This window comes from Vombatus ursinus, unplaced genomic scaffold (genome assembly GCF_900497805.2).
Source record: "Vombatus ursinus unplaced genomic scaffold, bare-nosed wombat genome assembly UNPS02010548.1, whole genome shotgun sequence".
In the NCBI taxonomy this organism is placed as follows: Eukaryota; Metazoa; Chordata; class Mammalia; order Diprotodontia; family Vombatidae; genus Vombatus; species Vombatus ursinus.
This window is the reverse complement of record NW_020950326.1, coordinates 3831755-3854280: the sequence shown is the minus strand read 5'-3', so window position 1 is coordinate 3854280 and position 22526 is coordinate 3831755. Positions and strand designations below refer to the sequence as shown.

Genomic DNA, 22526 nt, shown 5'->3' with positions numbered 1-22526 from the left:
TTTGGGGGTGAGGCAATCAGAGTTAAATGACTTGCCCAGGGTCACACAGCTAGTCAAGTGTCTGAGGTCGGATTTGAGTTCAGGTCCTCTTAACTCCAAGGTAGGAGTTCTATCCACTGCACCACTTAGCTGCCCCTACCATCAATTCTATTAACGAAACCTCTAAAATGCATTCATAAAGGAGTTTCTGGAGAATCTAGACTTTGGATCATTACATCATTACTATGGACCATCATTCTCTAGTTGGGCATAGAAGATTAGAGAGGTACATGGAGATCCAAAGAGAGGGTAAGAATTCCCCTAGATCTGAAGAGTCAAGCACCTGAGCTGCAACACTCCCTTGTGCATAATAAAATGTAATTGGAAAATATTTAACAAAATAAAAATACTATAGAATATAGATAATATTAATATGTGATTTTCTAAGTCAATGTGTAGCCCACAGAAATTCTTATGTATGGTTAACTGGTCCTCATTTCTACTTGAGTTTGACACCATTGTTCTACTTCAGACAAGATAATTGTTCCCACTTGTTTGACAGTACCCAGGACCATGCTCTATCTAACCCCCAAAGAAAATTGTCCCTTCTGCCTCAAAGGCTAGAGGGTTTTCAGGGGTTTTAATTGAAAATTTAAGACTGTAATTGAAGATAATAAAGTCAATAGTTTCCTCTTCTCCATATCAAGCAAATAAATTCAGTAGTTTCCAGTGTTTGTCCAGGCATTTTGTCTGTGCCCTTGATCAATATTTGTTTCTTGGAGACTGATGCTGTTACTGAGGTAGGGTTTAAATCTGGGAAAATATCAGGTATTTAGCTCATCCCACAGTCATCTAAGTAGATGTTAATTCCAGATGCATCAGACTTCAGGAATTCTTGGCAATCCTTGGTCTGACCATACCTGTTAGCCACCAGTGCAGCTATAATGAAGAATGGGAACAGGATCACAGATACAGTAGTGCAAGTGAGCTATTACGTCTAATCCCCTCATCTTAGAGATGAGGAAATTCAGTCTATTTTTTCTCTCCTTTTTGCAGAATAGGAAAGTAAGCAAACATTTGTCTCCTATGACTCAGCCCAATATCCCACAATTCTCCTCTACTAGAGAGTGACAACCGTGAAATCCTTTGGGTATTACAGGAGACCTACCTTCCAGGCTAGAGGAGGGAGAGAGATAAAGAGAAAAGAGAGAAAGGTGAGTGATGCTGATTCACCACATTCACTGAGTACACAGTTCTTGGATTCTGGTATAAACTAGCTACTTGGAGCTCTCGCTTTCCCATACCCCATTTCTCTTTCTTCTGATGAGTCCCAAATGCTTAAGTTTGGGACCCCATGTTTGATGAGTCTTCTCTCCAGCTACTCCCACCAGCCTAAGGCTAATGGTTTGGTTTTAGCAACATCATAATTGCACAGATCTCAGAATATCTGAACTGGAATGGACCACAGAGACCAACTAGTCTGACCCCTTCATTTTACAGATGAGGAAACTGAGGCTCAGGGAGAGATGAAATGATTTGCCCAAGGTCATAGCAAGTTTGTAACTGAGCCAGGATTCCAATCCAATTCTTCTGACTCCTGCCTGGTTCAGTGCTCTTTCCACTTCGTTGTCTCCACTCTGGGGACACAGGGGAGAGAAGGGAAAAAGAGGAGACAGGCTCCATTCACTTACTAGAAAAAGGTGGGAGGTAGGAATAGACTCTCACAGAAATCCACCATTCCCCCCCACCACCTGAGTTTTATATTTTTATCTCTGTTTGGTAAAAAGGCTTTTGAAGGCACTATTATAGTTTTTGTTGAATGCTGTATAAATCAAGGGGTTGAAGAAAGAGTTAGAGTAGCCAAGCCACAGGAATATGCTTTTCCAGATGGGGGGAATGTTGCAAGAACAGAGTGGGGTGATGAGCTCTGTGAGGAAGAAGGGGATCCAGCACAGGACGAACACACCGATTAAAATTCCCACCATCAGGGCTGCCCTCTTCTCCTTCTGCTCCCTCCATGTTTCGCCATGTGTTTGAAAGGCAAGGGTGGCGTGACGGGCTGTGAACACCATCTGGGCCTCCTGGGGAGCTTCCTTTGCCTTGGAACAAAAACAAACAGATTTTGCAAAACCTGACAACACCGGATGACTAAGCAATCATGATGTTTTACCCTTGTCCAGCCCCAAAGTCCTGCTGTGGAAGCAAGCAGCCTACAACACTAACCTGTGCTTTAGAACTCAATATCCCATAATATTTATCTAGCACCACCTACAATAGGGAGAAAAATAGCTGACTATGATACCCAAAATGTCAGGAGAAAAAAGAGGCATGATCCCTGAGCTGGGAATCCCCACAGCTGGATTGTAGCCTTTGAAATATGAGTAAACATGAGGAAAGCACTTGGATGTTTTAAGTAATTACAAGCATACCCACAGGAAGAGTGCTCTGATTTTGGAAGGCTATGAAGATACTTCTAACCTGTCATCAACAGGAGATGCATATTGAGTTAGTTCTCCATTAGCAGGGATGGATTTTCATCAAGCCATGCATATGATCTCCCCCAAAGGTAAGTCATACTACCCAGGACACACATCTTTACAAGTTGCTAAACTCCTTCCCTGGGTTTGTAAAGATGTGTCACAGGAAACACTAATCCAGTTTCACTTTACACTTACTACAAAGGAATACAGTTTTCATGAGCCATGTATTCCTTTCCCCATACAAACCTAATCACCATGGCTTCCACTGGACGTAAAACAAATGCCAAAAAATGCCATCAGTTACAGAACACCCTCATATTGATCTGTGTGTGGGAAGGAAGTGAGCACCCATACACACACTTTGTGGGCCATGTGCCTGATTGAAAAAGCAAACGAGGCTAAATACCAACAGAGATGAAAGGATCCATCTTCATATAATTGAATGAAGACAATGTAAAAACAAAAGTTATAAATGGTTTTTAAAGAAAAAAAAAGCTTCAAGATGGATATACTCACATACACTTACATACAGGCAAGAGCCAGGCATGTGAAAAGGAGAAGATAGTCAAAGTTGGACAGAATTTGAAAGTTGATTCTTTTTCTTGCTTCCTAAAGGCATTGGTATTGGTATCCCGAATACCTCAGATAGTGCCTGGCAAATAGTTATTGTTGTTGTTGTTTGTCCTTCGTTCTTGAAGAGGACCACGACATCAGGGAGGTTATACCATGTTGTGAAAGTGAATCGGATTTAAGTGAGGGAGGGCTGTGCAAAGTCACCAGTCTCACTTTCTCCTCCAGAGCCATCTGGGTCCAGTGGCAAGATATAGATCAGGATGACTGGAGATGGCCCTGGATGCAGTGGGAGACCTTGGCCTTTTTAAGCTAAGATCATTAACAGGTCCATCAATTAAGGCTAGGTAAGAAATAATGCAGAGAATGGCAATGGCAAATAGTAGGTAATTAATAAATGCATGTCCGTTGATCTCTGACTCTGCCGCTTACTATCTACCTGGCATACAAATAAGTCACTTTGTCTCTCTGCCTCAGTTTCCTCACCTATAAAATGAGGAGTCAGACTAGGTGATCCCTAAGCCCCCTTTCAGATAAATATCTATGATCCTTACCTTTGTCTTTATCTAAAGTTTGTACCTCTTCCAGTAATTAACCCTGCAAATGGCAGCCACTTAATAAATGTTTGTTAAATTTAATTTAATGAGAGTGAATGGATCAAAGTTACAGAAAGGGAAAGCTTCCAAAAAATTGTAGCTGTCTGAAGATAGAATGAGAGATACTGAGTTCTCTGTTAGGGGATCATGGATCCAGAGCTAGAAGAGACCTTAGAAGGTCTCTTTAGTCTAACCCCTCATTTTACAGATGAGATGAAATGACTTGCTCAAGACCACATAGGTGGTGTCAGAGGTAGGATTTGAATCTAGGTCCTCTGGCACTAGAACTAGTCCTCTTTCCTCTGCATTATGCTGTTTTTGTAAATAGCAGTCTTCGTGTACCTGTCCTTTAGTTTCTTGTTTGAGATGTTGCATCTGCTGCTCTATCTGGTTTCAACTCCATGGAAAAAGATGCCCCCCATGCTGGGTACCCTTTGGTGCCCCCACCACCACTTTCCTGCCTCTTTTTTGTGTTATCTTCCCCCATTAGACTGTAAACTCCTTGAAGGCAAAGCCTGTCTTTTCTTTTCTTACTTGTATCCCCAGGGCTTAGCTCAGTGCCTGGCACATAATGGGTGCTTAATAAAATTATGAGTTGAATTGTGGAGGGGATTTCTGTTCAGATGTGCATTAGATTAGATCACGTTGGAGATCCCTTCTGATTCAGAAGCTATGATCCTAACAGAAAATGAAAGGAAGAAAATATATTACCAGCCCTCCCTTCCACAACCCTGAAATCCCACAGCATTAATTCCGTACCATACTCCACTGGCATCTATGTAATTTCAGAAGCATTTGGGGAGGTCCCCAGCATTCCAGGTAAACATTCATGTGAAAAGACATGAACAATAATCATACAAAATTAAAAGGAAGGGTGCATTATAATCTATACCTCCAGGGTTGCTAAGATGTAAGTAAATATATTTCTCTGGATACTCTTTGTGCTACAGATCGGGATAGATTAGCTCAGTGGGTTATGACATTTTAATGTTGCCCTTTCATAGATGAGATCATTTTACAGCTTCATCATATTCCCTAGCAATAGACTCTATATCAAAACCTAGACAAATGTCTTTCTAACGTAGGCCTATGATCAAAAGGAATAAGGGAGACAAAAAAAGTATAGATTCAATCAACAAGTATTTAGTAAGTGCCTTCTATGAACCAGGCACATAGTGGTGAATGCTGGAGATATAAACTTAAAGAATGGAACAATCCCCGCTAGAAAGGTGCTTACAATCTAAGAATCCATGCAGGCAATTCTCACTACAAAAAAATCATTCAAAAGCATAGATTCAGAGCTCAAAGAGACCTCCGTGACTACCCAGTCCAACCCACTATTTTTATAGATGAGGAAATGGAGGCCCAGAGAAGTTTGTATAAGAAGAGACTTGTACAAAGTTCCATAGGTAGGGAGTGGCAAAGTCAGGATTCAAACATATGTCTTCTGAGTCCAAATCCTTTTCCATTGAATCATGCCCTAGTTGATATTGTCATCTTTACAGAGAAAGGTACAGAACTCTCCTGTTTCTAGTTCCAAGGTCTTGCCAACCTTATCATCATCATATAAGAGTTGCTTTTAAGGGCAGCAGTAGGAACCCTAAAGTCAGAGGACCATTTTTGTGTGTGTGGCATATAAAGGACAACTCTCTCTCTCTCTCTCTCTATGTATATATATATACACACATATGTATGTATGTATATATATATGTATATGTATATGTATTTTAAACCACAACTGCACATACCAGAGTAATCACTGTCAAAAGAATCATCTTCCAATAAGAATGATGATGGTACAATATTGCCTTATATTCTATAGTACTTTATCAAAGTTCTTTTATGTGCATTTTTTTCACCTGATCTTTGAAAAATCATGTTGATTCGTGGGCAAAAGGGGCATTATCATCTCTATTTGACAGATGAGGGAGGAAGGGAAGGAATAAGCATTTATTAAGCACCTACTTTGTGTCAGCCACTCTATTAAATGCTTTACAAATATTATCTCATTTGTCCTTACAATAACCCTGGGAGGTAGGTGCTATTATGCTCATTTTACATTTGAGGAAACTGAGGCAGAGGTTAAATGACTTGCCTAATGTCACACAGCTAGTGTCTGAGATCATATCTGAACTCGAGTCTTCCTGACTCCAGGCCCAGTGTTCTATCCCCTGTGCCACTTAGATGCGTAGGTGATGAAAGGGAGAGGGGAAATGACTTACCTAAAATCAAACAGTTGATTAATGATCAAGCTGGGATCAGACTCTAGTTCTCTTCCCTCTTAATCCAGTGTTCTTTCAACAACCAAGCCACACTCCTTCCCAGTATATACAATCTAGTTTTACATTTATTTCCGGGGTCATTCAAAACAATCTGAAAATACTGTGAAGGGGAGGGAGAGTTTAGAAGCAAAGAATAGTAATTGTGTTTCCTGATAGACAATATCTGCTAGAGGAAGAAAGAAAGAGAAAAAAAAGTACAAGATCCTATCAACAGAACAAATAGGATTCTCATCATCATCATCTGGGCTAAGGTAAGAACAACAAATGTGCTCCTTCAGGGGAAACAAACCCCTGAAAAATGAACATTCTGCTGGCATGTAATTTGTCTTGTACCTTGTCAGTCTCAAACCTCCTTCCTAAAATAAGTTGTTTTGGAGTTTGAAAATATTCTGGCAAAAGCTTCAGAGATACTCATCTCCTTTTCATGATTAACAGATACTACCAATCATCCAAAGGCCAAATGAAGTTTAAGAGGTGGAATAGCTAATCTTCAAAGCACATAGCCAAATGAATATTTAGCAAATCTCTTGGGAGAGAAAGGAAAATACTCACCCACTCACCCCATACCCCCTTCACACCCTCAACACCACTTTATAGCAAATAGAAAATTTTTCATCCTTCCCCTAGAACTCCTTGCTGAGCTTTCTCTACTTGTTAACATAAATTCTCTTTGGTTTTCCTAGTTATGGGGTAAAGAAAGTCCTTAGGCAAAAGAATTTTTGAGGGGTAAGAGTGGAGAAGGAAGTCAGGGAAGTAAAAAAGGCATTTTTTAAAAAATCAAACCTTTTTTTAAAACTCAAGTCAGAGAGAAACTCTTTGCTCTCTCTCAAAAGAAAACAAAACCCCACATTTTATGATCTTCACGTGTGGCAGAAGCAATTTTGCTACAACCAAAACCTCTGATAGAAGAGGTGATAAGTGGTACAGTCACTGAGTGGGCTAATTTTTATCTAGCCCACTATACCTGATGAACATGTGACAAGTGGAATTTGCCCAAAGACAGCCCTTGGGATAATGGATGGAAACATTAGAAGAAAATTCTGACTTAAGTTGGCTGAAAAATAAGAAACCAATGTGTTCCTGAGGTAGTACATGTATCAGCTCACTTACATTATCAGAGTGGGTCTCCAGAGTGTGTCTTTTATCTGTTCCCCTTTAGGTTTTAAAGTGCAACTCAGATGGTTTGGGAGGATATTTTTTCTATAGCACATGAGCCCCCACCAGTATACCTCCCTCTCAGATTATCAGTTGATATTGATCAGTCAGATTTCATTAGCTTTTAGCAAGGGGTATTACTAAGGTAGTAATGAAGAACATCCACTACCCCCAAGTCTCTTATACACTCCTTCATATATATGTATATACATATATATGTATATATGTATACATGTATACACACACATATATGTATATACATACATATATGTGTGTGTGTGTGTATATATATATATATGTAAGTATGTATGGAAACCTCATGGCTGCCAATTATGGGATATCATGATCTCTGATGAAAACCCAAGTGCTGTTCACCGTGATTCCCTTTCATTCCTGGTTTCTTCTTGTAATAATGATAATAATAGCTTTACACAGCACTTTAAGGTTTGCAAAGTGCTTTACAAATATTTCATTTTATCTCCACAACAATCTTGTGAAATAGGCACTATTATTGTCATCTCATTTTGCAGATGAGGAAATTGAGGCAGACAAGGGTTAAGTGACTTGCCCAGGGTCACACAGTAAGTGTCTGAAGTCAGATTTGAGCTCAGAACTTTCTGACCAGGTGGTCCAGTGTACTGCCTAACTGCCTAATTATAAACAGATAATCTTACTATACCAGCTTTACCCCCTACAAACATATACTACCTATCCTATTCCCTTTGGAAAAGCAATGCCCTTCCAAAGCCATATTCCAGAGTTATGGGTCTCATAGCATCAGTCTCAATGATTGCTATGATATGAAATTCCTCTCCTTGCATTAGGATCTTTAATTTCCTTTGCTTGTAACCTATACACTTTGTGTACAGAAATCTGAGGCTATAAGTTTTGATTCCTGCTTTCTTGGAATTAACTTCTGGACCTCCCTACAGACTGTTACTAAAAAGATTTGAGACTTTTTTCATTATAATGGACTTCCATTGTATTGGGAACTATTTATCTAAATAAGTGACCTTTCCAGTTGTCATCCAGACATTTTGTGTTGTGCAGTCAAAGGGTAGACCTTGAAAAAACACATTTCTCCTTTCTCTCTACTGTGTCTCAGTCATGTGGTCCAAGTTACTAAGCTACAAATCTCTTGGGTTTTTTTCTGAAGCATTTAAAAGAATCTTCAGAATTGTAAAGAACACATCAAAGTGAAAACAAGCTGTCGGCTTCATTTTTGAAGGCTGAAGCATTACTCCATACTCAGGTTCTCTTAATAGCTCAGATACTGCAGGATCAGAAAGCCAAATGAAACAACTTACAGAACATTTCTTGTTTAAAAAAAATCTAAAATGCTACTGGGTTTGCATCTGGTAGGAAAAAATAATTCTTTCCATTGGTCTAATTATGTAAACAATGAGACAGTGTCGCTTTATAAAGCTCTCCTTCCACATGAAAAGACTCCATAAACCACAACACATAATTGTTCTAATTCTATTTGGAGAACACAGTTTTTCAGGCAATTTAGTTGGTGTAGAGAGGCTAAAAACCAACTATGTTAAGGTTAAGAATGGAAAAAGTCTCAGAAAATTAAACCAGTTAGGGTCTGGTCTAGATTTCTATTGTCACCTGGAATAATTTGTTTGACCTGAAGTCTTTTTAGGGTTTAATGAGGTCATTAGTGATTACTAATGTATGTTAACACTTTGCATTCTTTTTAAAAAATTAATAGTATTTTATTTTTCCCCCAGTTACATGTAAAAACAATTTTTGACATTCATTTTTAAAAGTTTTGAGTTTCAAATACTCTCCCTCCCTCCCCACCCCTCCTTATTGAGAAGGCAAACAATTTGATATATGTTATACATGTGTAGTCATGTAAAACATTCCTATTATTAGTCATGTGGTGAAAGAAAACATAGACCAAAAGAAAAAAATCTCAACAAAAATAAAGAAAGTAAAAATGGTATGCTTCAATCTGTATTCAGACACCATCAGTTCTTTCTCTGGGGATGGATAGCATTTTTCATCATAAGTCCTTCAGAGTTGTTTTGGATCACTGTATTGCTTAGAACAGCTAAGTCATTCACAGCTGATCATTTTATACTACTGCTGTTATTTCATACACAGTACATTTCACTTTGCATCAGCTCATGTAAGTCTTTCCAGGTTTTTCTGAGAGTATTCCTGTTCATCATTTCTATAGCACAGTAGTATTCCATTACCATCACACAGCACAATTTGTTCAACTATTCCCCAATTGATGATTATCCCCTCATTTTCCAATTCTTTGACCCCAGAAAAGAGCTGCTATAAATGTTTTTGTACATATAGGTCCTTTTCCTTTTTGGTTTTTTATCTCTTTTGGGATACAGACCTAGTAGTGATATTACTAGGTCAAAGGGTCTACGTGGTTTTTTATAGCCCTTTGGGCACAGTTCCAAATTGCTCTCCAGAATGGTTGAATCAGTTCACAACTCCATCAACAATGTATTAATTTCTCATTTTTCCCACATCTCCTTCAACATTTGTCATTTTCCTTTTTAGTCCTATTAGCCAATCTAATAGGTATAAGGTAGTTCCTAAGAATTGTTTTAATTTGTATTTCTCCAATCAACAGTGAGTTAAAACATTTTTTTTTGTATGGCCATAGATAGCTCTGATTACTTCATCTGAAAACTGTTCATATGTTTTGATCATTTATCAATTGGGGGATGGCTCTTATTTTTATAAATTTGACTCAATATATATTTAAGAAATAAGGCCTTTATTAGAGAAACTTGCTTCAAAATTTTTTTCAGTTACTATTGCTAACTGTATTTCCCTTCATCCTATTCCCCCACCCCCATTTATTCTATTCTCTCTCTCCTTTCACCCTGTTCCTCCTCAAAAGTGTTGTGCTTCTGACTACTCACTTCCCTAATCTGCCCTCCTTTCTATCACCACACTGCCCTCTCTCTTATCCCCTTTCTCTCCTACTTTCCTATAGGGTAAAATAGATTTCTATACCCAATTGAGTATGCATGTTATTACCTCTTTGGGCCAATTCTGATGAGAGTAAGGTTCAATCACTGCCCCTCAATTCCCCCTCTTTCCCTCCACTGTAAAAGCTTTTTCTTGCCTCTTTCATGTGAGATAATTTATTCCATTCTACCTCTCTTTCCCTTTCTTCCAGTACATTCCTCTCTCACTCTTTAATTTTATTTTTAGGTATCATCCCTTCATATTCAACTCACCTGTGACCTCTGTCCATATTTACTCCTTCTAACTGCCCTAATAATGAGAAAGTTCTTATGTTGCAAGTATCATCTTCCATGTAGGAATGTAAACAGTTTGACCTTATTAGGTCCCTTATGATTTCCCTTTCCTGTTTACCTTTTTATACTTCCCTTGAGTCTTGTATTTGAAAATAAAATTTTCTGTTTTGCTATGGTCTTTTCATCAGGAATGCTTGAAAGTGCTCTATTTCATTGAATGTTTATTTTTTCCCCTGAAGGATTATACTCAGTTTTGCTGGGTAGATGATTCTTGGTTTTAATCCTAGCTCCTTTGCCCTCCAGAATATCATATTCTAAGCCTTCCAATCCTTTAATGTAGGAGCTGCTAAATCTTGTGTTATCCTGACTGTGGCTCCATGATACATGAATTGTTTCTTTCTTTCTGGATGCTTGCAATATTTTCTCCTTGACCTGGGAGCTCTGGAATCTGGCTATAACATTCCTGGGAGTTTTCATTTTGGGATCTGTTTTAGGAGGTGATTGGTAGATTCTTTCAATTTCTATTTTACCCTCTGGTTCTAGAATATCGGGGCAGTTTTCCTTGAAAATTTCTTTTTTTTTTCAGCCAAAAACAAGTTTTATTGAAGATTCACCATATTAGCGAGACTCTTAAGGAATCTGAGCATCTGTCAGCTATTGGCTAAATTGTGAAAATCTGCCGATAGTTTCTTGAAAGATGATGTCTAGGTTCTTTTTTTTTTTTAATCATGGCTTTCAGGTAGTCCAATAATTTTTAAGATGATCTCTCCTGGATCTATTTTCCAGGTCAGTTTTTTTTTCTAGTGAGACAGTTCACATTGTCTTTTTTTTTTTCATTCTTTTGATTTTGTTTTATTGTTTCTTGATTTTTTATAAAGTCATTGGCTTCCATTTGCTCAATTCTAATTTTTAAGGAATTATTTTCTTCAGTGAGCTTTTGTACTTCCTTTTTCACTTGGCCAATCCTACTTTTTAAGGAATTCTTGTCCTCAATGGCTTTTTGTACCCTTTTACCATTTGGGTAATTCTATTTTTTAAGGTGTTATTTTTTTCAGTATTCTTTTGGTTGTCTTCTTTACCAAGCTATTGACTTGTTTTTTCATTCTTTTCTTGCATCATTCTCATTTCTCTTCCCAATTTTTCCGATACCTCTCTTACTTGATTTTTTTTTTTGGCTAAGCAATGGGGTTAAGTGACTTGCCCAGGGTCACACAGCTAGTTCGTGTTATGTGTCTGAGGCTGGATTTGAACTTATGTCCTCCTGACTCTAGGGCTGGTGCTTTATCTACTGCACCACCTAGCTGCCCCCTTACTTGATTTTCAAAAGCCTTTTTGAGCTCTTCCAAGGCTTGAGACCAATTCATATTTTTCTTGGAAGCTTTGGATGTTGGAACTTTGACTTTGTTACCTTCTTCTGGGTGTGTGTTTTGATCTTTTTGTTACCATAGTAACTTTCTATGGTCAGAATGTTTTCTGTTTTTTATTTGCCCAGTCTATTTCTTGACTTTTAACTCTTTGTTAAAGTAGGGCTCTGCTTCTAGGGTGGAGGATGCACTAAGCCTCAGGGGTTTTGTGCAGCTGTTTTCAGAGATACTTCTAGGGACTTGTAAGTTTTCAATTCTTCCAGGGTGATATGATCTAAGGAGAGATGTTTGTTACTCTCCTGGCCTGTGGTCTGGTGTGTGAGCAACCACAAGCATTATTTTCTGCCCTGGAACTGTGAGGAGGGTCCCCACTTCGCTGTAGCTGCAAGCTCTGGTGTGCTAGTGCTCCTCCTTACCCTGGGACTGCCACTCAGGACTGTGACCTGGATCCAAGTATGAGCAAAGCAACAGAGTCCTGCCTCAGTGCTAGCAAAGAGACCTCTGTAATCTTCTTCTGACCAGTTGTTTGACTCCCTTACCATCTGTGAGCTGAGATTTCTGGAAGCAGCCTCTGCCACTGTCAATTTAGTGGCTCCCAAAGCCTGCTCCTGGTTTGCTGGGGCTGGGCCTGTGCTGGAACACTGAACTGTGCTCCACTTTCATCCAGGTGTGATAGACCTTTTCGGTTGACCTAAGTTTTCTTTGACTTGAAAATTATTTCTCCCCCTCCTTTTTTTGGGTACTGCTGCTCCAGGAATTGTTTTATGGCATTATTTAAAGGTGTTCAGAGAGGTTTGGGGAAAAGCTCAGGTGAGTAGCTGCCTTTTCTTTGCCATCTTGGCTCCACCCCAAGCCTACATTTTTTCAACACTTTACATTTTCCCACTGAGAATAGTCCCTTAAAGCTTTCTGGGCATGACTTGAGAAGTATCTACACATTGCTGTTGTTTTTAGTTCTCACCTAACTCAAACTAATTCCCTAGGTATTACAATATACCTAGGGAATATCCTATATTCCCTATACTATAGTACTATACTAATATACTAATTATCTAGGCATTATAATATACCCAGGGCAAGGTCACTTATGATTCTCTGTCCCATTATCCATGATTCACCCCTATGTGTTGGACCACCCCTGGTCTTTGTCTTACTTAAGCTCTCTTTTCTCTCTTTCTGCTTCTTGGTGATTTCATCAGTTCCCATGGATTTAAGAATCATCTCTATGTAGATCACTCACAGATCTTTATATTCCCCTAGTCCCTTTTCTGATTGCATACCATCAACTGCCTATTGGCCATTTCCAGCTGGATGTCTCATAGGCATCTTAAACCTAGTATGTCCAAAACAAAATTCATCATCATTGTTGCCAAACCCTCCCCTCTTCCTAATTTCTCTCTGTTAAGGATTCTACCATCCTTCAATTCATCCAAGTTCACAAATTCATAATCATCCTCAACTCTTCTGTTTCCATCACTCTCTCATGTCTAATCAATTGCCAATTCTCATCAATTCTAATTCCTCGTCCATCCCTTCTCTCTCCTCACGTGGATGTCCCATCATCCCTTGTCTAGAATACTTTTCTCCTCTCTTCTATTCAGCTGCCAAACTGATATTCTTAAAGCACGTCATAGATTGACCATGTCACTCCCTTGCTCAGAAAGCTTCATTGACTCGCTTTTGACTCTCAGATAAAACAAAAACTCTCTTGTTTCACATTTAAGGTTCCTTACAATCTGGCACCCACCTATGTTTTGAGGCTAATTATACATTCCTCCACCTCCTGTGCTCATTTGTAAATACACTGTCTCCACTCTGAGAAGCGGTATCAAAAGATCTTTCATTCTCCTTATCTTTGTTAGCTCTGAATCTTTCACCAGAGATAGAGCACTTCTGGCAGAATCTCAGTGTGAGATTCTTGTAGAATCTCTTCTTGTAGAATCTCTTCTTGTAGAATCTCTTTTCTGGGGATGTTTCCCCTCAGTGGTCTTCCCTCAACAATATTCCCACTAAATATAATCTGACCAAAAAATGCTATTGGTTTCCACTGTTTAAAAAGACAAAGAAAACATTGGGGGAAAAAAAAGAAAGGTAAGCAGACTTTTCCCATGTCCAGAGGCAATGGCTTTAGGAGAAAGGAGATACAGGATTACTGCCTTAGTGTCTGTAGACCAGCAAGGCTTTAGCAATATGGCTTCTTTCCTAATGCCATAGTAGGTCCTCTTAGAATCATAGCTCTTTTCTTTGTGACAGTAGTCTCCACCTGCACTTCTACTCTACCACCTCCTTGTAGCTTTTTCCAGCTTCCCATTCTCCAGCTCCAGACATCTACTTATGCCATGAGGAGCTGGGTCCTGCCTCTTAAGTTTGCTGTTTAGATTCAGTGAACTGACTTTTAAAAGTCACCTGGAGTCATAGTCTATCCTTCTTTATCCTATTGCTTGTGCTTCATTCCTGATTCACTTAATCTGTATCTCATAATGGTTCACTAGTCATGGCTACATTTTTAGTTAGAGTTCTTTGTTTACCTGGCCCTTAAATACCTCCCCCCACCCCCAACACACAGACTTGTAAAGAGTTGTCATAGAGCCATCAGACACTAGCAGTAGGAAACAGACTCTGCCCCTCAGTTCACCAGTAGTCCACACAAGTATAGTGTAATGAGGTACCAGCCTATTGGGTGCAAGAGTTGCCCTCCATGCACATGCCCTCTTCATTTCTTTATTAGAACTGAAGTTTTGGGGTAGCTAGGTGGCACAGTGGATAAAGCACCGGCCCTAAAGTCAGGAGGACCCGAGTTCAAATCCGGCCTCAGACACATAACACTTACTGGCTGTGTGACCCTGGGCAAGTCACTTAACCCCATTGCCAACCCCCCCCCCAAAAAGAACTGGAGTTCCATGCCACCTCTTAGCTATGGGGGACCCTGTCACATACTAAAAGTGGAACTGCTTTCCCTCCAAGGGAAACATTCCTTACTTTTGTATTTACTTATCTGGATTCGTTGTGTTCCCATCCAAGAAATTGTATGCTCCTTGAGGGCAGGAACTATTTTTGGTTTTGAATCCCCAATGCCTAGGGCATAATGCCTAAAAAATGATATTTTTCTTCCCTTCAATCTCTGTAAAAAGAAATGAAGGAGAGGAAAGGAGACTGAGAAAAGGATAAGGTGGAGGTATAAAGAAAGGCAGGAAGACAGAGGAGGAGATGAAGGGAAGGAACATAGAAAAGAGAAAAGGAAAGGAGAAAGACGATACAATGAAGGGGAGAGAGAAGACACAGTTTGAGCTAAGTATGGTACTATTACCATATGTCTCCAGAAAATTAAAATAGGAAAAATTAGATTCTTCATGGAAACAGCCCTAGTTATGAAGCCAAAGGGCCTGGCTTTCAGTCTTGATTCTGCTTCTTGCACCTGTATGGCTTTGTACACGTCACCTCCTATCCTCCACCCTTAGTTTCGGTATTTATAAATGATAAGGCAGGACTAGGTGACCTCTGTGGCCCCTTCCAACTCTAAAATTCTATGATTCCATGAGATTTTTTGGGAACGTATCCTCCTAAAATAAGAGGGGAGAAAGGAAGACAGATTTAGGGGAATCAAACAAGCATTGTTAAGGCCCAAGTGCTAGGCTATCGAGAGATGTCATAAATATAAAAAGTACAAGATTTAGTAATGAATTTACCATGCAGGAGAAGAGAAAGGAAGGAAGTGAGGATCAAACCAAGGTATAAACCTTGGGAAGATGTAAAAGGGCAAAGATGATCATGGAGTTTTGTCTCAGACTAATCCTAAAGACCTCAACTAAACAAACATTTATTAAGCAACTATTGTGTGCAGAAACCTAATTATATAGTATGATACAGAAAGGAGCCCCATTGAAGTTGATATTATAAATCTAGTTCTTCCAATAAGTTATTAGCTTCTGTTTGGTCACATATATACATACATGTTTATATATACGTGCCTATGTACACATACACATACACATATATATGGAAGAGATGTTTTAGAACTTAATGGAATTTTGGAATTTGTGGTTCAGAGGGATGAAAATTCCCTTTCTGAGAGCATTTTGGACTGTTTCTTTCTTTGAGCAAGAAGGACTTGGAGCCATGCCTAGGAATTTTGAAAAAGGACAGAAACACATACACACACACCATCTGTGAAGAAGGATCTTGGAGATGGTATATCCCCAGTCCCACCAATGACTTAATGAGTTGAGATGAAAAGCATTAATGGCTAAGGGGTAACACCTGATAGAAACAACTGAAATAGAGACCAAAATAATTGGTGGCACCACAGAAGAAAAGGGAAAGGTGAAGGTTCAATGGGCTTCAGGAGGCATCTCAGAACCAAGAACTCTGATTGAGGCTGTTGGCTATACTCACTTCTGAAAGACTAAGGGAAGCGGAACAAAGTCTACTCTTTTCTTGAACTTCCTCTTCCTGGCCCTGTTCAGTAAGAGACACTATAATGTATATTGCTTATTTTTACCTTAAATGTTTCTTGTATCCTGATCTTGCCTCAAGGGTCCTGGAGATACCCAAATAGTTAAACCAGGGCATAGTGTCAAACATTTCTTTGAATATTAGGAATTTTCCTTACTGGGGACTCTGAGCTATCATGACTATACTAATAACCTTTCTCTCCATAAAACAGCAAAGAAGATCATGTGGACCTGAGGACCATCATATTGCCCCTAGGCTAAAAAGTAAGCTAATTGTTGTAATGGAGTGTGGGTGATTAAATCTCCAGCCTCCAAGAAAGAGAGGCACTGTGACAACAAGTAAGGTCTGAATGAAGACACCTGGGAAGGATTGTGTTCTCTCTTCCGTTCTAGAAGGGGAGGAGATGAAAGCACCTTCTACAATGTTCCTCCAGAAGTGCAAGTCAAAAGCAAGTACCAGAAGAGAGGTCAATAACCAATGACTAAAAAGGTATACATATACATACACATAGAGACACAGACTGGCTATCTCTCCGTAACAGTACAATGAGCAAAGAAGTGAAAATTTCAATTAATTTTAGTTTTATGTGCATGAAGCCAAAGAACAAGTTTGGTTGTTTTGTCAAGATTACCACCATTGAATCCTTCCCCTGGCCCCACCTGAACCAGTTTGGTTATTATATAGACATAAAATAAAATGCTTATGGAAGGAATTATCTGGACGATTTAAGCAAGGCATCCAGATCCTGTAATTTGGATGAAACACAAATTTTGGACCTGAATTTTGAGGATAACTACCTTTCCTTCTTTCTATTTTGTTTTGTTGTGTTTACACAAACTTTCTTTGAAAGATATAGACAACAAGTGAAAGATTTAAGGTTAAAAAAATCTTAAAAATCTTCCCTACAGGCTAGCATCTAGGACTAGAAGGATCAAAAGAATGACAGGGGAGAGTTCCCTAAAGAATATTCCAATGACTCCCCAAGGACCCTGATTATTAATAATTTGTAGTGTCTGGGAGGCTCACCAAGAACCAAAAAGACAGCTTAGAGGAAAAAGAGCCATGTAATGCAATTCTCCCTTCCTTTCCCCCTTGCCCACTCTTGTCTCCTTCTCCCTCTTAAGGTCATCTTTTTTTCCCCCTCTCCCTGAAATGGTGATAGTGGAAAACCTTTAGATTCCTTCCCCAGAGTCAGGAGAGCAGGAAATCAATCTTTCTGTCCTGACCCTGTAGACCAGTTTCCCTTTTTGTCTCTGTGATGTTCTGGTTGGATGATATTCCTCCCTCATCAAGCTTTTGGAGCTTCCATCTCTGCTCCCCTGAATTCTCTGAGGACTAGAGGCAGCAGAGTACAATAGAAAGAGAGGGAAACTGGTGTCAGAAGAGTTGGTTTGGAATCCCAGCTGGCCAGCTACTAACCGTTTGACTTTAAACAAATTGCTCCCACTTTCTGGGCTTCAGTTTCCTTATCTATGAAATGATTGGATAGGGCTAGATGCTTTCTAAGGTCTCTTCCAGCTTTAAATCTGTGCACTTAAGGTAATTTCAGTGTTGTTTGTCTTTTTAAAAACCAAATAAAATAGTTTATTGAGTCATTTTTTCCTTCTAAATAATAAAAGTTGCAAGATCATGGGAAGCATTTCTGAAGTAAGTCCTTAAAACAATTATAACCTCATAGAGCTATCTTTTAAAGAATGATACGCTATTTTAGGAATATTTTCCAAATTGAACTCAGTGATAATTACTGCTGCTGCATCTCCTCCCCCTCTCCCAATTCCTCCATCAAAAATCAAGTTAGAATAAAGCTCTAGATGAGTGGGAAAGAGATACAAGAACACATTTCCTGTCATCCCCTTTGGCTTATGTCAGAGTTGATCATCCCCACAAAAATCCATTGATATTAGAGGCTTAAGATTTGAAAGAAAACCTCTAAGGAGGTGATAATCTCATGCTTTCCTAGCTAGAATTGCCTATCTATTCTGAGTATTAGTGACTAGTTAAATCAGTCAAGAAATTCCAGACTTCCTTTTGATAATAACCAAAACATGAGAAGTAGAGGAAGGCATCCAGGCCAACATACTGCTGCCCTTGAAATCACAACAGCAGACTCCCTCAGAGAACTTTAGATCAGCAAAAGCAAAGTAGCAGACCCCTTAAGAACAGCTAGCTAGTAGAGGTTTGCACCACAGTATGGACAGAAGGTTTGAGTCTAGAACTGTTGTTTGTCCTTCATTTTCAAACAGGACCAATGACTTCACAATGGTGATCTCTTTCTTGACTTGATTGTGAATTGGAATTAAGTGAGGCAGAGTTGTACAAAGTCGTCAGCCTTTCTCTCTTCCAGAGTTATCAAAGTCCAATGGCAAGACAAAAATCTAGATGACTGCTATGGCCCAGGATGCAGTGAATGATCTTGGCATCTTCAATGCATGACCAAGCTCTAAGCGCTCCACAATGCCTGTTTTTAGTTGCCTTCATGGCAGTTCAAACAAATTGTTCTATCTGCCCATTCTGCAGAAGGGAAAGTCTTCACATGCTTGGGGTAAACATCCCCCCTTACTCACCTAAAAGTCTGAGCACTGTTGGTTACCCTCAATCTGATTTAACCCATATGCTGAAACAGTTTACTGGGGTGTGGCCATTAGACATGCTACAGCTTCTTGGAGCTACAGGCGAGGATTGGGTGAATCAGATGGGCATCCAAGGTGGATGAACAGCCCTGAAAAGAGCTCAGTAAGCCCTCATACCAGAGGTGCTAGTTCTTCCTAACCATTCCATACAGCCTGGAACTACAAGTGATCCTTATGTTACCTGAAAATAGAGACAGGATCAGAGGATTTCCACAGCACAGTGGAAAGAGCATTGGAGTTGCAATAGGGAGACCTGGGCTGTAGTTCCCAGCTGAGTCACTATTTAAGGTATGTGGCTTTGGTCAAGTCTCAGTCACTTTGAGCCTCAGCTTCCTCATTTGTAAAGTGAAAACAATAATATCCTCCGTCTCTCCCTCAGAGTAATGAAATTAAGTAAGATAATGTGAAAGTGCTATCTATTGAAACTGCAAAGTGACACACAAACACCATAGGATCATAGATCTAAGAATGGAAGGGATCTTTGAGGCAGATGAGAAAAATGAGGCATGGAGGCAGGACTCCCAGTCTAGTACCTTATCCAGTGAGCCATGCTACCACTCTTATGGACAGTGAGGAGATTGAGGCCTAGAGAGGCTAAGTCAATTGCCTAAGATCACATAGGTAAGTTATGTTTGTAATTGTGGATGTTTATTTGTGTTGTAGTTTAGTCAATCAGTCATGTCTGACTCTTCATAACCCCATTTGAGGTTTTCTTGGCAAAAATACTGAAGTGGTTTGCCATTTCCTTCCCCAGCTCATTTTACAGATGAGGAAACTGAGGCAAACAGGGTTAAGTGACTTATCCAGAGTCACACCATTAGTGTCTGAGGTTGGATTTGAACTCAGGTCCTCTAGACTCTAAGGATACCACTCTACACACTGTGTCACCTAGCTGTCCATGTTGGATAATGTTGCCTATTTGTTAAAAATTTCTGCTTCTTGTAACAGCTCAAGTGTCTATAGCCTTTGAAAGTTTACAAAACTCTTTGACACACGTTTTCTCATTTGAACTCATTTGAACCTTCATTAAGAACTCTGTGAGTTGGGTAAGCACATGTTGGCAGACCATTTCACAGATGAGGAAACTGAGGCTCAGAGAAATTAAGTGACTTGCTCAAGGTCACTCAGCTACTAAGTGGTAGAGCCAGAGGTCAAATCCAGGTCTTCTGAACTACAGCATCCTACTTCTAAGGAGTTTTTTTTTCCACAAGGCTTTGAGAGATTTAGGCTCACAGAGGGTCACACAGTCTAAGTCAGACTCAGAACTTGAGTCTTTCCATTCCAGATATGGCACTCTATTTATTACACTACAGTTCAGCATAAAACCACTACAGCTGCAGGTGGGGAAATGCCATATTTCCAAGTTTGTTGAGTAGGTATTTAGGCTAAGCATAAAATGAGGGATAAATGGAGTGAGAAGAATGGAGGAGAGAAAGTAATTCAGGCATCTCTTGACGTAAGTTACTTATTCTCTTAATATTTAATCTAAAAAATTACCTGAGAAATTATCTGGTCCAAACTCATTTTATAATTGAGAAAAATAAAGCCCAGAGGTTTCAGTAATTTGCTGAATTTCAAATGGCTAGCTAGTTAAGAGTGGAGCTTTCTTTCAGACCACACTGCTACTTCGGATTTGGTTTTGTTTTGGCCAAGGTCCAGTTTCAAGAAAAACAGCTCCCAGTCTCTAAAAATCAGTTTTCTCTGTGCAGGTTCACCACCATTACTCTTCTGCCTACCAGGCTGGAATCCAAAATGATTCTTCTCAGATCACAAATAAAAATCTATACAAATCCTTAGCAAGTCTCTGCTCTGGGGGTTTACTTCTCAGCATTTTCTTTGGGTGATGGATGGGAGTTTTGCTTCTTATACTATCTCCCTGGAAAGCTATATCTGCCCCAAGTAATACCAAGAGACTTTTCAAAGAGTATGATTAATTCTGAATAAGGTACCCTCACAAACAGTTAGCAATTATCTATGGTCCACATCCTCTGCAACTGAATAAAAAAAAATCAGAGTATTTACATTACATTGGTGCTCCCCTTCCCTGCTCCTCCATCACACCTGGCCATTAAACTCCTAAATAAAAACTTTCAAACGAATTCTTCTCCTCTTCCTTATAACAGAGTTTTCCTCTGGCATGTTTCAGGGGTGTGTTAAGAATCATCTTCGTTGGCCTACATTATTTTAAACTCTGGCTGGGTCTTGTTAATAAGAAACTTTGAAATCTCCCCAAGGGGACTGCTTTGAGTTACAGCCTGGAGATGACTGTGGTTTAAAGGGGGGGGATACCCCTTAAAGCTGAGAGGATGAGAATACAGATCACTGACCATGACCAGTGCACCCTGAAGACCATGCCCTGGTCCTAACCTTCCCGTTTCAGGGAAGACAGGAAAGAACTGTCCCACATGAAGACAAAAGTGTCTAGCCCAGGACACTGGCATACACCTGTACCTCCCCTGCCCAATAGGGATAGATAGTTTAAAGGAAAACAGTAGTTGAGAAGGGACTAAAGCAAAAATTAATCTAAAAAGTGAGGCCAGTTGCAGAATTTGGAGATGGTAGAAGTGGAGAGAGAAAATGAGGGGAATGTGAAAAATAAAGCACCTACACGTCTGAGATCCCAAATATCACCAGACCTCCTGGCAGTTAGACTCATCCTACTCTAGAAATAGCTTAATCCTTCCTCTATCACCTCTGTATCAGCCCAGATGTGAAGGCTGGTGTTTTCTTATCTCGTACAGGGCAGTGTGCAAATCTCCTCTATCTCGTTCTCCCCGCCCCCCCCCCCCCCCGTGTTTTTCCCACTTCCCAAAAGCCAATTGCTTTCCTACACCTTCCAAAAGTCCCTGGTGACTCAAGCGTCTTTTTCCTTCTCTTTACCTGAACTGTCTCAGGCAGAGGCAAGACTGCAACTCGACGTTTCCCGATACGAAATTTGGCCGCCTTATAGATCTTCCAGTAGACGAAAAGTACTACTCCGAGGGGGACGTAGAAGGCGCCACAGGTGGAGAAAACAGCGTAGGAGGGCTCCTGGCTCACCTGGCAGCGCTGGAGCTCAGCACTATACACCTCACCCCAGCCAAATAGCAAGGGAGCAAAGGCTATCAGAGCAGACAGGGCCCAGGTGAGGACGATCATGAGGTTGGAGGCGCGGCTGCGGGTGCGCAGGGTGTACTGGATGTGGCGAGTGATGGTCCAGTAGCGGTCCAGCGCGATGGCCGCCACGTTCCAGATGCTGGCAGTGCAGCAGAGGACGTCGAAAGAGATCCAGACGTGGCACAGGGCGCGCCCCAGCCGCCATCGCTTCCCGGTAGATACCTCGCTCACCAGGCTAAGGGGCATGACCAGCGCCGCCACAAGGACGTCGGATACAGCAGTCGAAGCCACCAGATTGTGGGGGACACGGTGGAAGGCGCGCACCCTTAGGATGGTGGCCAGGACCAGCAGGTTCCAGAGGAAGGTGGCCACAATGAGGAGTACTAACAGCGTCAAGATTAACACAGTGAAAATGGAGAAGGGGGACTCCTTGCTGTGCAAGGTGCCCGCACTCTCCCCGACGTCGCCCTGATCTCCAGCAGCTTCGAGGGTGCTGGGGCTACAATTGTAATCCTCAGGCACCGACGTGAAGGTGAGGGCTGAAGGGGTGGATACGTTGCTGCTCTCCATAGTGCGCTCCTCGCCTTCCTTTGCCTCCCAGACTCTGGGCACCCAAACTCAAGCTTTCAATTGCATAGGCACGAAGCCGACGGGGAGAGTAGGATGGTGGGAATGGGCAA

General features: G+C 40.4%; 1 protein-coding gene across 1 annotated transcript; it reads right to left on the bottom strand.

Annotated features, from left to right (window-relative positions):
- Positions 1-1745: 1745 nt before the first annotated feature.
- On the bottom strand, positions 1746-22416 carry LOC114037772 (5-hydroxytryptamine receptor 5B-like). Its single transcript, XM_027854724.1, has 2 exons — positions 21631-22416; positions 1746-2078 (listed from the first exon to the last, which is right to left on the bottom strand). The coding sequence occupies exons 1-2, from the start codon at positions 22414-22416 to the stop codon at positions 1746-1748; spliced, it is 1119 nt and encodes a 372-aa protein (XP_027710525.1).
- Positions 22417-22526: the final 110 nt, after the last annotated feature.